This window comes from Scardinius erythrophthalmus (genome assembly GCF_964197995.2).
Source record: "Scardinius erythrophthalmus genome assembly, chromosome: 17".
NCBI classification, from domain to species: domain Eukaryota; kingdom Metazoa; phylum Chordata; class Actinopteri; order Cypriniformes; family Leuciscidae; genus Scardinius; species Scardinius erythrophthalmus.
The window spans coordinates 37,256,387-37,270,613 of NC_138237.1; the positions used below are offsets into that span (position 1 = coordinate 37,256,387).

Consider the following 14,227-nt stretch of genomic DNA (forward strand, 5'->3'; position numbering starts at 1 on the left):
TCTTAGATCTTTCGATCTAATGGACCAAATAAGTTTGCGCAATTTACATGTGAAGATGACCGGAGATGATGGAAAAACACACGGAGAGCATCAGCTTTCTTTTCTGCCGAGCGCTGTGAGTGTGTGTTAGAAATCTGGAATGGTGAGAGAACATTGTGCTTGGTACATTTTTCATCTTCAAACCAAACTCGTGTCTCCAGCTGATAAAGTCTAAACCCCGTCCGGCTCGAGCTCTTCTCATAATGTTCACTCATTATCCAGTAGACGGAGAGAAGACGGTCTATAGTGGCTGTTTGAACACACTCGATCACATGAGCGTTTACACTACGAAAGCAATCCGGTCGAATGTGTTTTCAACTCCCTCTGGAAGTGGAGAAAGTGGACGAGCTCAAAACGTTTTAGATCTAAACTGTTTTACATCTCTAGAATCGCTGCTCCCGAGAGAACCAGTCATTTTGTGGGACAATCTATGATGAAGCGGCATTTTAAAACTCAATATCTGAAAGTTTTCTATCCTCATATAAACTGTCAACTGTACTCTATTTTCAGTGAACGGTATTTGTGATATTAACATCATTCTGACATAATTCAACGGGAGTAGAAAGTGAATACAACTTGTATACAACACTTTTTCTTTCTTTTTGTCTGCCCAATTTTCATATTTTGCTATTTTAGCAACTGCATAAGCTAAAATTATGTAATTTTACTGTCAGAAAAACAACATTTCTCTTTGGTGGGACATGACTTGATTTAATCTTACTTAAGCCTTTCCACATCTAAAAGGATTTTTTTTTATTATATTGTCACTCAATTATTTTTAGAGACTGTGGTTGATGTGTATTGACAAGTATGTAGTTTAATTTGAGGGGCCACTGCCATTTTTATAATACTGGTTAACCTTTTTAGATTAGTTTTATTACTTTGTTAAGAGGTGAATGAATGATAAAATGTTGACAATGACTGTATAAAACAAATAGAAGTTTTATATGAGGCACAATCATAAAAGAACAGTTAGATGACAATGACTAACAATATATTTTAATGCATGGCTTGGAGGAGCAAATACATGCTGGGTGGCCTGGCTCAAGATTTTCTTTAGTGTAATTTTCGGAACAATTAGGGCCGGATTCGGGATTTCGGGACTGTCCTGAATTCTTCGGGACGTCTGGTCACCCTAGCTGTAAACTCCATCTTAATTGTCTGTTTTCAGATCCGCGCTTCTTCAGCAGTGTGGAGAGAGCGCACGGTTGCCAGATGCTATTGAAAAGACCTGGTAGAAAACGTGTTCTTTTAACAGAAAAGCTTTGACTGGGGGTTTAAATCATTGAAATCTGGCAACCGTAAGCATGATCACTCGTAAAAAGAGTCTGTAATGTGTTGTCTCCTCCTTTATTCGACAAAAACAAGTGGTTTAGTCAAGTTTTTATTTATTTTTTAAACACATTTCAGTCTTGTATTTTTCCGTCAACGATATTGCATGTGTTGACAGAAGTCCCAGTTATCGTGGTGTCGTCTCTCATCGTCTTGTCTTAGTCAGGGGGAAAAAAAAGGTTGTCAACGCACATTTTTCGTCATAGTTTTCGTTAACGAAATTAACACTGAAAGCAAAGCCCGAAGATTTTCCTCTCTTCTCTCTGCCCCGATGAGTGCGCTGTTCGGGTTGCTGCTCTTTTCGAGGTGGATGGCATTATGTTTGCTCTTCGGACTCTTCCTCGGTCTCCAAACTTCTTTGTCGTCTTCCAGTGGCTTGAGATCGAGCCGAGAGGACATCACTACAGCTTTCAGACCCAGACAGCCTCCACACATCATCTTCATCCTGACAGATGACCAGGGTTTCAATGACATCGGGTATCACAGTCGGGACGTCCGAAGCCCGACGCTGGACAAACTGGCGTCCGAGGGAGTGCGACTGGAGAACTACTACGTGCAGCCGCTGTGCACCCCGTCCCGCAGCCAGCTCATCACAGGCAGGTCATTCACACAATACTTTAATAAGAACACACAGACATTACACGGTTTTTTAGAGATTCAACTGAAATCAGAATCTAAAATCAGGTTATAAAAACAGATAATGTTGTCAAAATCCAAGTAAACCTTACAGATCAGGGTTTGATCACTGTTTTTCATAATGAACCATAAACAATTATTGCACATGTGGACCAGTCCTGTACACACTAACAGTTTACAAGCTAAGGTCATGGTTACTATAACTTAAGACACTAAAGAGACCTTTCTGCTGACTCTGAGAAGCAGATGCACCGGCAGGTCATTCACCTTATCACCTCTTTCACACAATACTTTTGGTAACACTTTACAATTTATTAACATTAGTGACCTTAACATGAACTAGAATTACCAATACTTCTTCAGCATTTATTAATCATAGTTCATATTAATTTCAACATTTAGCCTACTAATACATTAGTAAAACAAATGTTGTATTTGTTAGCATTATTTAATGCATGTGAACTAACATGAACAAACAATGAACAGATGGGTTTTTATTAACTAACATTAACAAAGATTGGTAAATACTGTAACAAATGTATTGCTCATTGTTAGTTCATGTTAAAACATTAATTCATTAGTTCATTAAAGTTAACTAATGAACCTTATTGTAAAGTGTTACCATACTTTTAATAATACACAGAAATTGCACGTTTTCTTAAAATGAAAGAGGTTCACTGAAATCAGAATGTAAAAGGGTTATAAAAACTCCCTTATTTCAGGGTAATATATTTTAAAGATAATTTTGTAAAAATCCAAGTAAACCTTACAGATCTTTATTGGAAAGGGTTTGATCAATGTTTTTCATGTTTGTTTAATGAACCATAAACAATCATTGCAATTATTGATTTACTCACCCTCAAGTCATCCTAGGTGTATGACTTTCTTCTTTCAGACGAATACAATTGGAGTTATATTAATAAACACCCTGATGCTTCCGACCTTATATATATAAATATATATATATATATATATATATATATATATATATATATATATATATATATATATATATATCACTATATAAAGAGTTTGGTGAGCATTTGTCAACTCTGTCAGTGACAAAACTAAATATTTTTCCACCTCAACCACATTTTTTCCCTCAGTTGTAGCTGCCTTAAAGGGATAGTTCAACTAAAAATGAGAATTAGCCCATGATTTGCTCATCCTCAAGTCATCCTAGGTGTGTATGACATTCTTCTTTCAGACAAATACAATCAGAGTTATATTAAAAAATGTCCTGGCTCTTCCAAGCTTTATAATGGCAGTGAATGGCTCTATATAAGTCCATCACAGTGCATCTATCCATGATAAAAGTGCTCCACGTGGCTCTGGGGGGTTAATAAAGGCCTTCTGAAGTGAAGCGATGTGTTAGTGTAAGAAAAATATCCATATTTAAAACTTTATCGACTAAAATACTAGCTTACGGCAGTAACCCTTGACCCGACGCACAACACAACGTAATGACGAACGCGGAAGCGCTGAGGATTGAGCAAACCACCAGTCACGAATTAGAATTAGAAGTCTAAAACAACAATTTTTAAAGAGAAATGTGGGAGGAGCTTGAGTTTGTTGCCCAGCCCTGTGTGTTTGAACCGCAAGAGGGTCAAAACTTACGATACTCCTACATCCTTCGTCATTCATCGTCAAGTGTTACTCTTTTGGCGTAAGGCGACTTGTAGGCTGTCTGCCGGAAGCTAAAAAAAAAAGAATAAAAAATTATTTCAAAATGAACAGAAACCTTCATCTGACGATGGTAAAAAATGACAAATGAGTTGGCAAAGACTGACGGAGTTGTAGCGGTACAGTACGTCTCATGCTGGGTCTCTAGTTGCTCACATATACAAGAATCTGGTTAGGTGCAGCATAATCATAAGCATTATTATGTGCTGCCCTGTAGAAGAAACAGAAATGTTGCCAATGTGAATCCTATTCTCCTAATGAGCTATGGGTGAGGTTTGGGCATTACGTGAAATAAACCAATCAGAGTCTCATCTCCAATTCCCTTTAAAAGGCAGTTGTGCTCGCGCCATGGCGGATTTGCTATTTACATGGCGGAACTTGCAAGCGTAAAAACAGAATGTTTCTCTAGCGAGGAAACGGATCTGCTCGTGCATGAGGTTAAAGCTGTGTGTGTTTGTGTGTGTGTGTGTGTGTGTGTGTGTGTGTGTGTGTGTGTGTGTGTGTGTGTGTGTGTGTGTGTGTGTGTGTGTGTGTGTGTGTGTGTGTGTGTGTGTGTGTGTGTGTGTGTGTTAAAGCGCAAGCAGACCATCTACGGGACAAGCCGGATTCACCATATCTTTATGTACATAATAATAATCTTTTACATTGTAATCCTTCTATTTTAAATATTTGGCATGTTTGTGTGCTGCTGCGCATCCCTGTGTGTGTAATAAGCAGTGTGTACACGCGTTGTGGACTCGCCTAAAGGTGCACATTACTATTGCGCCCTTTAAATAACAAAAAAAATACTGCGCCATTGACTTTAGACCAGGTTTCAGTTGGTCAGTGGCGCAGTGTATTTCAGTTCCTCAAAATAGCAACACGCCAACAATGCGCCAGAACACACACACTTGTTCTCAGACCAACAGCTCATGGGCGCACAGATGGGCGCAAATGCATTTGCTGTTTAAACAATGTGGCTCAGGAGGTGAAAATCATAACTGCGTCGGGCTGAAACTAGCAAAAAACACTCGCCTGATGCCGCATTGCGCCGGGTGTATGATAGGGCCCATAGAAAGTAAATAGGGTCAGATTTAAGTTCATGTCAACCTTAAAACCAGGTGTAAAAAGCTTATTGTTTCAATTCTTGCTTTATCTCTCTTTCCGAGCATTAAGAATGTATTTATGCTTTCTTTTAGATATCAAATTCACACCGGCCTCCAGCATTCCATCATCAGACCACGTCAACCCAACTGCCTCCCTCTGGATGCGGTCACGCTCCCTCAACGCTTGCAGGAGGCTGGCTACTCCACTCACATGGTGGGCAAGTGGCATTTGGGCTTCTATCGGAAAGACTGTTTGCCCACACGTCGTGGATTTCACACCTACTTCGGTTCATTGACTGGCAGTGTGGACTATTATACATATGGCTCATGTGACGGCAAGTCATTGTGTGGCTTTGACCTCCACGAAGGTGAGTCAGTGGCATGGGGGAGAGGGGGGAAGTACTCAACTCACCTCTACACCCAGAGAGTGCGCAAAATCTTAGCAACGCACGACTCAAGCAGTCAGCCTCTTTTTATCTTCCTTTCCCTTCAGGCAGTGCATACACCTCTAAACCCTCCCAAAGAATACATCTATCCGTTTCGCCGCATGGGCAACGTTCCCCGCAGGAAATACGCAGCCATGGTTTCCATCGTCGACGAGGCGGTCCGAAACATAACTTACGCGCTGCGCAAATATGGCTTCTACCGCAATAGCGTCGTCATCTTCTCCACTGATAATGGAGCCCAGCCGCTCACAGGGGGCAGTAACTGGCCCCTACGAGGGTGCAAGGGAACATATTGGGAAGGTGGTATTAGAGGAGTGGGTTTCGTGCACAGTCCCTTGATACGCCATCGAAGAAGGGTCAGCAGAGCCCTTATTCACATTACTGACTGGTATCCAACTCTTGTTGGACTTGCTGGGGGGAATGTGTCACAGTATCCGGGATTAGATGGGTTTGATGTTTGGCCTACCATTAGTGAAGGGAAGGAATCTCCACGACTGGAAATTCTTCACAACATCGACCCTCTCCACCGGCGCAGTCGGGGCTCATTTAAGGAGGGCCATGGACTGTGGGACACAACCGTGCAAGCGGCCATTAGAGTCGGTGACTGGAAACTCTTGACGGGCGACCCTGGACTTGGGGATTGGGTGCCACCCCAGGTTCTCACGAACTTTCCTAGCAGCTGGTGGAACCTGGAGCGACAGACTGGAGAAAAAAGGAAATCGCTTTGGCTTTTCAATGTTACAGGCGACCCTTGTGAACGCCATGACCTTGCAGTGCACAGGCCTGATGTTGTCAAGGAGCTACTGGCACGTCTAGTATTGTACAATCGCACAGCAATACCTGTTCGCTACCCGCCAGACGATACCCGTGCTGACCCTAGTCTGAATGGAGGTGCTTGGAGACCTTGGGTTGGTGAAGGTGAAGAGGAGGAAAACTGGGATGGGATTTATTACAAGAGAGGAAAGAATCGCAAAAGAAAATGTAGGCTCTGCAAGTTACAATCTTTCTTCAAGAAGTTTAATTTAAAGATCATGTCAAAACAGATATAAGACAGGATGTAATATAAATCTATGGTATCCCCAGAACGTGTCTGAATTTTTTAAATGTTTTGAACCCAAAAAATATTAAACGAGATCTGTACATCACACCTTTTTTTTTAGGGCATAAGCTGATCTCATTAGAAAACTTATGCCATCGAGACATGAGTGTTGTGTCTGCCTGAGAAATTTATTTGAATGGTTGATCAGTAGTTGATCGGAAGTCAACTTTGTATTCAAGAACAACGGCAAATTGCTCAATTTAATGCTAAGATTCAGATTCAGCTCTGTAGGAGAACGTTTCTATAGATTGGAAAGACAATGTAGTTGTTTTTCAGTGCGTTCAGAGCTGCTCTTTTGAGAATCTCACTCGTCTCTTTTGCAAAGTTTTATTCTCTCACAGACACTATGGGTCTCTATTGCAAGTTTAGTGAAGTTTCGGTCACAATATTGGTTTCTCCTTTTGCTCTGTCTCAACCCATGCGCAGAAACACCCACATTCACAAGTCTTATTCAGATTTACCACACAAATATACACACAGATGAGATTTATGTGATCTCTCTGACACTTGGGCATAAGCCTTAGAGTTGGGGGACTCGAATATTGAACTAACTTGGACTTGTCACGCACTCAGGTGAACTTGTACTCGGACTTGTCACGGACTCTGACATTTTAGACTCGGAAAATATCCCGAGTACAGTTGAGCCCGGGCACTGGAGGACACATTATTATTAAAAAACGAAACGAAACTCCTTGTGTTGTTTCAGCGTTAAGGATTGTAGCCAATCACAGACATGTATATAAGTGCATGAACGCAGTGGCCAATCAGAGGCATTTTAGATTCACCATGCGGAGAATAGAGAGCCTAAGCCCTCCCCTCCGCTTCCGGCTCATGGGACCTTATTTCGGAAAAAATATTTATGGTAGTCAATGGCGAGAGACACTTATCTTTTTATTCTGTCTGAACTGTGTCCTGAATTACACATATGATGTTTGTCAATTTAAATTAATAGATAAATTATGAAAAATTAATAGATAATTATGAAAGTCAAGAAAGTCGCAGTTTGTCATAAAACAGAAGAGTAACGTTTAGTTTTATGTGAAAATTGCTCAATGAACTACATCTCTCGTCATCACCCGGGAAGTGAAACAACGAGCAAGATCTGTTGCTCGTATGTGTGCAGTCTGGTACAAAACACTCAGGCATGACGGCGTAACGTTACGATTATAACGTAAGACTATAGAAAAAATGACAGACGTTAGCTTCAGCAAAGCCTTTTGGGTTTGTAGTCTTTGTAATTACGTATTTTCACAGTCTTATACCTCAACAGTTTTACATCAAACTGCGACTTTCTTGACTTTAAAATGTATCTTTTAAATTGACAAACATCATATGTGTAATTCAGGGCACGATTCAAACGAGATCAAAATATTTGTTGTCTCTCGCCATTGACTACCATACAATATTTTTCTGAAATAAGGTCCCATGGTGGTCGACCGGAAGGGGAGGGACTTAGGCTCTCTATTCGCTCAAAATGTATGTTTCAGTATGTTTCATGTATGTATCCTTTCACAAATCCCCTCATAAACAACAGAGTCTAGATGCGATGTAAATAAGAGATTCACTGTGCAGTGCAGACACCTTCAGTGTTTATGACGAGAGTTTTAGTGACAGTGCAGAACGCGGTAAGTAAGTGATGGCTTAAAGGGAGCGCTATTGATCTAAATAGTTTTGTTTTTCATGCTTCTAGAAGGCCAGTTGTTACGTTCACACTGTAAATTATAAAGAGTGATAACTGCATTTAAATGTGGGAGTGAATCCGCTAAATTTGAGTCAATTTGAGTCATGAAATAACGTGATAACCATAGCAACATTTTGGCTTCTAGTAATGTTATGATTTTTGTTACATTTACACTTTAGTCATAAGTTTACATACACCTTGCAGAATCTCCAAAATGTTATTTTTATATTTTTTAATAAGAAGGATCGTATAAACATTGTTTCTATTTAGTACTGCCCTGAAAAAGCTTTTTCACATAACAGATGTTTAATAGCCTAGTCCACAAGACATAAGACAAACCCAAAATACAAGACAAATTACAAAGACTTGATTTTTAATATTGTGTGTCATAACCTGAAGTATCCACAACTGTTTTTTTGTTGTTGTTGTTGTTGTTGTTGTTGTTGTTTTGTAATGGTTGTTCATGAGTCCCTTGTTTGTCCCAAACACTTAAACTGCTCAATAGTCTTCAGAAAAATCCTCCAGCTCCTGATCATTCTTTGCATATTTGACTCCTTTCCAGCAGTGATTGTATGATTTTGAGATCCATCTTTTCACTCTGGGACTCAAACACAACTATTACAAACCCTGCAATCATTTAGTGATGCTCAAGGAGGAAGCATCCGTTAGGAGCCAGGGGGTGTAAACTTTGAACTGGATCATTTGTGTAAAATTTTTCTTATTTTGTTTAAAAATTCATTAATTAATTTAGTCCTGCCCTTCGGAGGCTAAGTAAGATATTAGCATGTAAAACAAAGTAAGAAAATTGTAAACATCATCTTGCTCAAATGTTTACCCCTGGCTCTTAATGCATCGTGTTGCATTCTTGAGCATTACCTTGCAGATTCTGAAAGATGTACAGTAGGTAAACGTATGACTGCAACTATACATTGCAATCCTTTTGTTAAGGTTAAAACATTAATTTAAGAGCTCAGTGTTGAGACCTTTCGCCGGAATTTGATTGACAGGCGATCTGACCAATCATAATGTAGAGATATCCACCATATTTGTCTGACAAACAAACCAAACCAGTTAGATGATTAAAGTCAGTGGACTTGAACTTGAAAAATTGTGTGTATTGATTTCTTTTTGCAGTTCTGGTGTTCATTCATGTTTAATTTGTGCTATAACTAGAAGAGATTATCAGTTCACGTGCTGCTTGAACTGAGGCCCTACACATTAAAGCACCACAAAAAAAAATATATTGTTTGAATGTCATAAAATTGAAAAAAATTGAAAGCTGAGACGTTCTTGTCTGTTGGCACATTGTCAGTGTCCTCTGCTCCGCAATCTATTTTTCACTGTGTGAGAACATGTGGAGTGAGAGAGGAATGGCTCGTCGGACGTAGCAACAGTAACTAAGAGGGGCGGGTCTTTGTGAAAGGTCAATTTCAAATAATTTAAGTCTTTGTGGACTCGACTCGGATGTTAATGACTTGGACTCGACTCGGACAGGAGGACTCGGACCAACACTAATAAGCCTATTTTTATTGCAATTTTTTTTAAACATTCTTTTATTCAATCAATCAATCGTCAAAATAATTGCCAGATACAAAGGGTCTACCACACTCCGCTACCAAGATAATCAATAACGACAGCCCTACTGTAATGCAGGGTGAACTCCAGAAATGAAGGGAGAGCTGGATCCAAATGCAAAGCAGTTTAACCTAAACCTAAACCTAAACCTAAACCTAAACCTAAACCTAAACCTAGGAACCGAGAACAGACTGAGACGCACCAAACGTACATCCATGTAGGACAACACCAGACAAATAACATGAGAAACACTGGGGTATATATACACACAAGAGGAGATTGGTAAATAAGACACACCTGGGAACAATCAGGAACTAATCAACAAGAAAAACAACAAAGGACTACAAAACATGGCACAGACCAGGAAATAACAAAAGTCCACACAAGACAAGGGCAATGCAAGACAGGAATAATGACACCTGCACACTACAAAACAGAATATTGCTGTTGTCCCTTCATGGACTGAGTATAGTTGCAGATGTTATAATAAATGTAACGATAAAAGCAATACTGAGCAGTTCCTGCAATAGACATAGCTCAACAGAAGCATTTATTCGGTCACTATTTCTGTTTTCCCCCTTAATTGTCTTCAATAGTTCTGTGGTAAAAGAAGTCTAAAATATACATATTTCTCAATTTATGTGAGCTTATAAAAACTTTTTACCAGAGTTAAAGCAACTTTCTCCAATTACAGAGTTTCTTTTAAATGGTTTGAGAAAATTAAAGCTCAAATAAATGCAATGTTAAATGTTTTGTATGAACAAACAGTAACTGCTCACATTATTGTCAACAAGATGACTTGATTGATGATGCATTAGGCTTTTTTTTTCCATCAAACCAAACGGTCGTTAAAATATGTTAGCTCTGTGATGCAAGAGCTGGTAATGATGCAATGTAGGTAAACTTTGGAGCAAGTCAAGTCAAGTTACATTCATTTATATAGCACTTTATACAATACATTGATTGTTTCAAAGCAGCTTCACTAAATAAACAGGAATATCTGTTGTCAGACCGGCTCGAATACCTAGGCCTTGAGTTACCTCAACAAAGTAGTTCTCTGGAGTAGTTTTAACTTCTTTGTGTCATACTTTAATGCAAAATCCAAATGCCTTGAAGACCATGGTAAGACATGAGAACTTGTTCTCGTTCCTGTCAGTGGTGATCTACATGGGTCTGGTAAAGGTATGGACAGTGACAGATTACTGGAATGGGTCCAGACTCTAAAGTATAGGCTTTCAACACTTAAAGAGCAAGCTGTTAGTTGTGCCCGACGCACTTTATGCATATACATGTTTTTTTTTCTCATACGCTATGAAGACAAATCTGTAGCACAGAGACATAAAGCAATGGATGTAGCTACAAAGCAGTCATGGCCCTCATGGATGATAAGGTCTTGGGTCTGGCCCAATACCATTTTGGGACCTCCTTGAGTGGACCATCTGAAGCTTTCCACAAATCACCTTTAAAAAACTGCCCAGCGTGGAAGCATGACATGAATCAGAAAACCATCTTCTCTGTGGTGAATGGAAATACACAAAAAAAAGTGCTGATGTGATCCTCCTTCCATTCAGCAAATGGAGATGGAGGGTGTAATCAAGTGATGGATAATCCAAGTGATGGTGGTGGTTGAGGAGAGACCCCGAAATGATTGTAAAGCGCTTTGGGTGTACAGTAGTACATATGAAAGTGCTATATAAATGCCTCATTCATTCATTAATTTATTCAATGGACAGAAATGACTGTTCCAATTCCTGCTACCATGTGAGACTGCAACAAGTGAGTAGAACTTGTTTTGTTGTGTTGTGTAGATGTGTTTATATTTTATCTATTGACCTGTGTTTTACATTTGAATATATGATTCTGAAATATGTCCCATTATTTTCCACACAGAAACATGGGAGGAGTGGATGTATCCGATGGCCTCAGTGGGTATTATTCAGTGAACAAAAACAGAAAGTGATACTGTGCCCCTCATGAAAAACAATACAACATACTTTTAAAATGAGTATGCAATTAACATACTTTAAGAGAGTATACTGTACTTCACTGAATGTAATGTTTTCAGACACTTATTGTTATTTACAATTAAATGAAAATGTATTATAGTTTACATTTATATTACAGACAATTGGTTGAACTTAGTGCTTTTTTGAACCACTTAAGTAGGACTTGAGTACATCTTTGTATGTCATTTCATACGGAGCCCCTAAGGGGACATGGTGGTGGGGAAAAATATGAGATTGGAGGAAAAATTATAAGTCTATGCTTTTGCTTTCTCATGCAAACATGTTACGCAAAGTTTCTCATGGGAACTCATAGATATTACGCAAAGTTTCTCAGGGTAACGCAAACATTTTACGAAAGGTTCCTTGGGGGAACACAAACATTTTTGCGACAAATGCAAAGTTTTTGGGGGAATTCAAAATGTTTATGGTTATTCACGTAACCCTGGTTCCCTGAGAAAACGGAAACCGGTATTATGTCAGTTTTAGCTGATGCTTATGGGGAAAACTCCTGTTTTCTTCAAATCCTGAAGCCTGATTGATTCACATCTGATAAGCCACTCAGAAATGCCAAATCGTCAGAATCTTTCAACTGAGGAGCGGCTTAGCGTGACTCTCTGGGCAGCGTAATAGTACAACAAGCTACGCAATGCTCGTTCCCATTATCTCAGGACACCAGGGTTACATGAGTAACCATAAACGTCACTCGCATTACTTCAGTTTTAGCTGACGCTTATGGGGAACTGAATCCAATAGCATTGAACTACAAGCGCAGAATGGATGCCGCTCTGCGAGCCGACAGCTAGGGTGCGCTCGATTGAGGGCTATTAGACCAGCTAGGGGAAAGGCTCAGACCGCAGTCGGTCCATAAGTCCATAAGTGTCTCCGACTGACAACACCTGTGCTTGAAGAACAGGGATCTCCAGGTTGTAAAATCTGACAACGGTGGACGGCGAGGACCTGCTGGCCGCCGCACAGATATCTGGGATAGCGACTCCGCTGGACCACGCCCAAGAGGAGGCCATACCTCATTATAGTCCTTCACGTCTATTGCGATCTCAAAATTCCGCCCAGTTGATAATACCTAGAATATCAAAATCGACTGCTGGCGGTAGATCCTTTTCTTATTTAGTACCAAAACTCTGGAACAGTCTTCCTACCATTGTCCGGGAAGCAGACACACTCTGTCAGTTCAAAGCTAGACTAAAGACACATCTCTTTGACCTAGCACACACCTAATACATTATAGACTTCTATAATTCAATATTAGGCTGCATAGATTAGGTCAGCCGGAACCGGGAACACTTCCCATAAATCCTGATGTACTCGTTACATCATAAGAAGAATGGCATCTACGCTAATTTTAGTGTCTTTGTTTATCCCGAGGTTTTCCCGCAGCCTGCCGGATCCAGGCCGTATCCAGATCTGATGAAGGACCTTCGCCTGGACCCGATCCAACGCAGTGCTGAAGTGCCAACTAGTCTCTCCCTATGGAGGATCCCTTTACCACTCTACAGATAAAGCGTTGTCGGGAAACTCAATTCGCGTATCTACCCCGAATTGATCAAATCAAATAAAATTCTGTATCAAAAATTATAAGGAAACGCCAGTACTTTGTTTAGGCTTGGTTTGTAGGGAATTCCAAACCTGCGTACATATATTCAAACGCACATAACTATAGAACCAATTCTTAATGCGCATGTGAACGCCATCAGCGTTTCTCACAGGTTCGCGTTTAAAGTCTGTAGAGAGAATTGTGTCGTCTTAGCGGCCCCTAATTTAATAACAAATGATTGTTGCGACGGAAGCGAATCAATCAAAACTAACTTTAGCTGTAAAATAACTTTATTAAAGAACCGCTATAAAGCCAAAACAATCTCTGTTACCTTAAATTATACGTTTATCTCTGTAAAGCTGCTTTGAAACAATCTACATTGTTAAAAGCGCTATATAAATGAAGATGACTTGACTTGACTCTAGTCCATGTACTTGTAAGCCAGTGCTATCGCATCCACAATCCATTTGGAAAGTCTTTGCTTTGAAACCGGCAGCCCTTTATTGCGGCCTCTAAAGCTGACAAATACTGTAACTGCTCTGATTGCTGAAATTGGCTCAGTAGACACTTGGAGGCATCTGTCACGACCATTTTCCTCCTGGAAACTGAGCCCAGTGTTACCTTTGGGATTTCCAAGGGACCAAGGCGCAGTCGTGGGTCACCCTGATAGTGTCAGCCTGTGTGCCATGCATGGGGTAAAATTAGACCTTTTAACCAGAGTTTTAACCTTTTAACCCAGCAGCTTCTGAAACCTCTTGAGGAGGTGAAAGGGCTCCACTTTGAACGTGGTCACCATGCTCCTGATTTTCAAGGCTCGCTCTTGTGAGACTGCTCCCAGGAATGAACTGCATTGGCTGGGGAGCAGCAAGCTCTTGCCAAAGTTGATCCTGAAGCCCAGGTCCTCTAGATGGCTGAGGAGCTGGGATCTCTGGGTGCATAGCTCCTGATCCGATTGGACCATAAGCAGCCAATCTTCGAGATAGTTGAGGATGCGGATTCCCATCTGTCTCAGAGGGGAGAGTGCCAAGTCTACACACTTCGTAAAAGTACTCAGAGCTAGAGAGAGTCCGAATGGAAGGATTGTATATTGGTA

The 14,227-nt window shown here is 40.3% G+C and overlaps 1 protein-coding gene across 1 annotated transcript; it reads left to right on the forward strand.

The window, feature by feature from the left end:
• Window positions 1-1,333: 1,333 nt before the first annotated feature.
• Window positions 1,334-6,398, forward strand: arsib (arylsulfatase family, member Ib). The gene is made up of 2 exons (XM_081390501.1): window positions 1,334-1,971; window positions 4,869-6,398. The coding sequence occupies exons 1-2, from the start codon at window positions 1,643-1,645 to the stop codon at window positions 6,268-6,270; spliced, it is 1,731 nt and encodes a 576-aa protein (XP_081246627.1). The 5' UTR covers window positions 1,334-1,642; the 3' UTR covers window positions 6,271-6,398.
• Window positions 6,399-14,227: the final 7,829 nt, after the last annotated feature.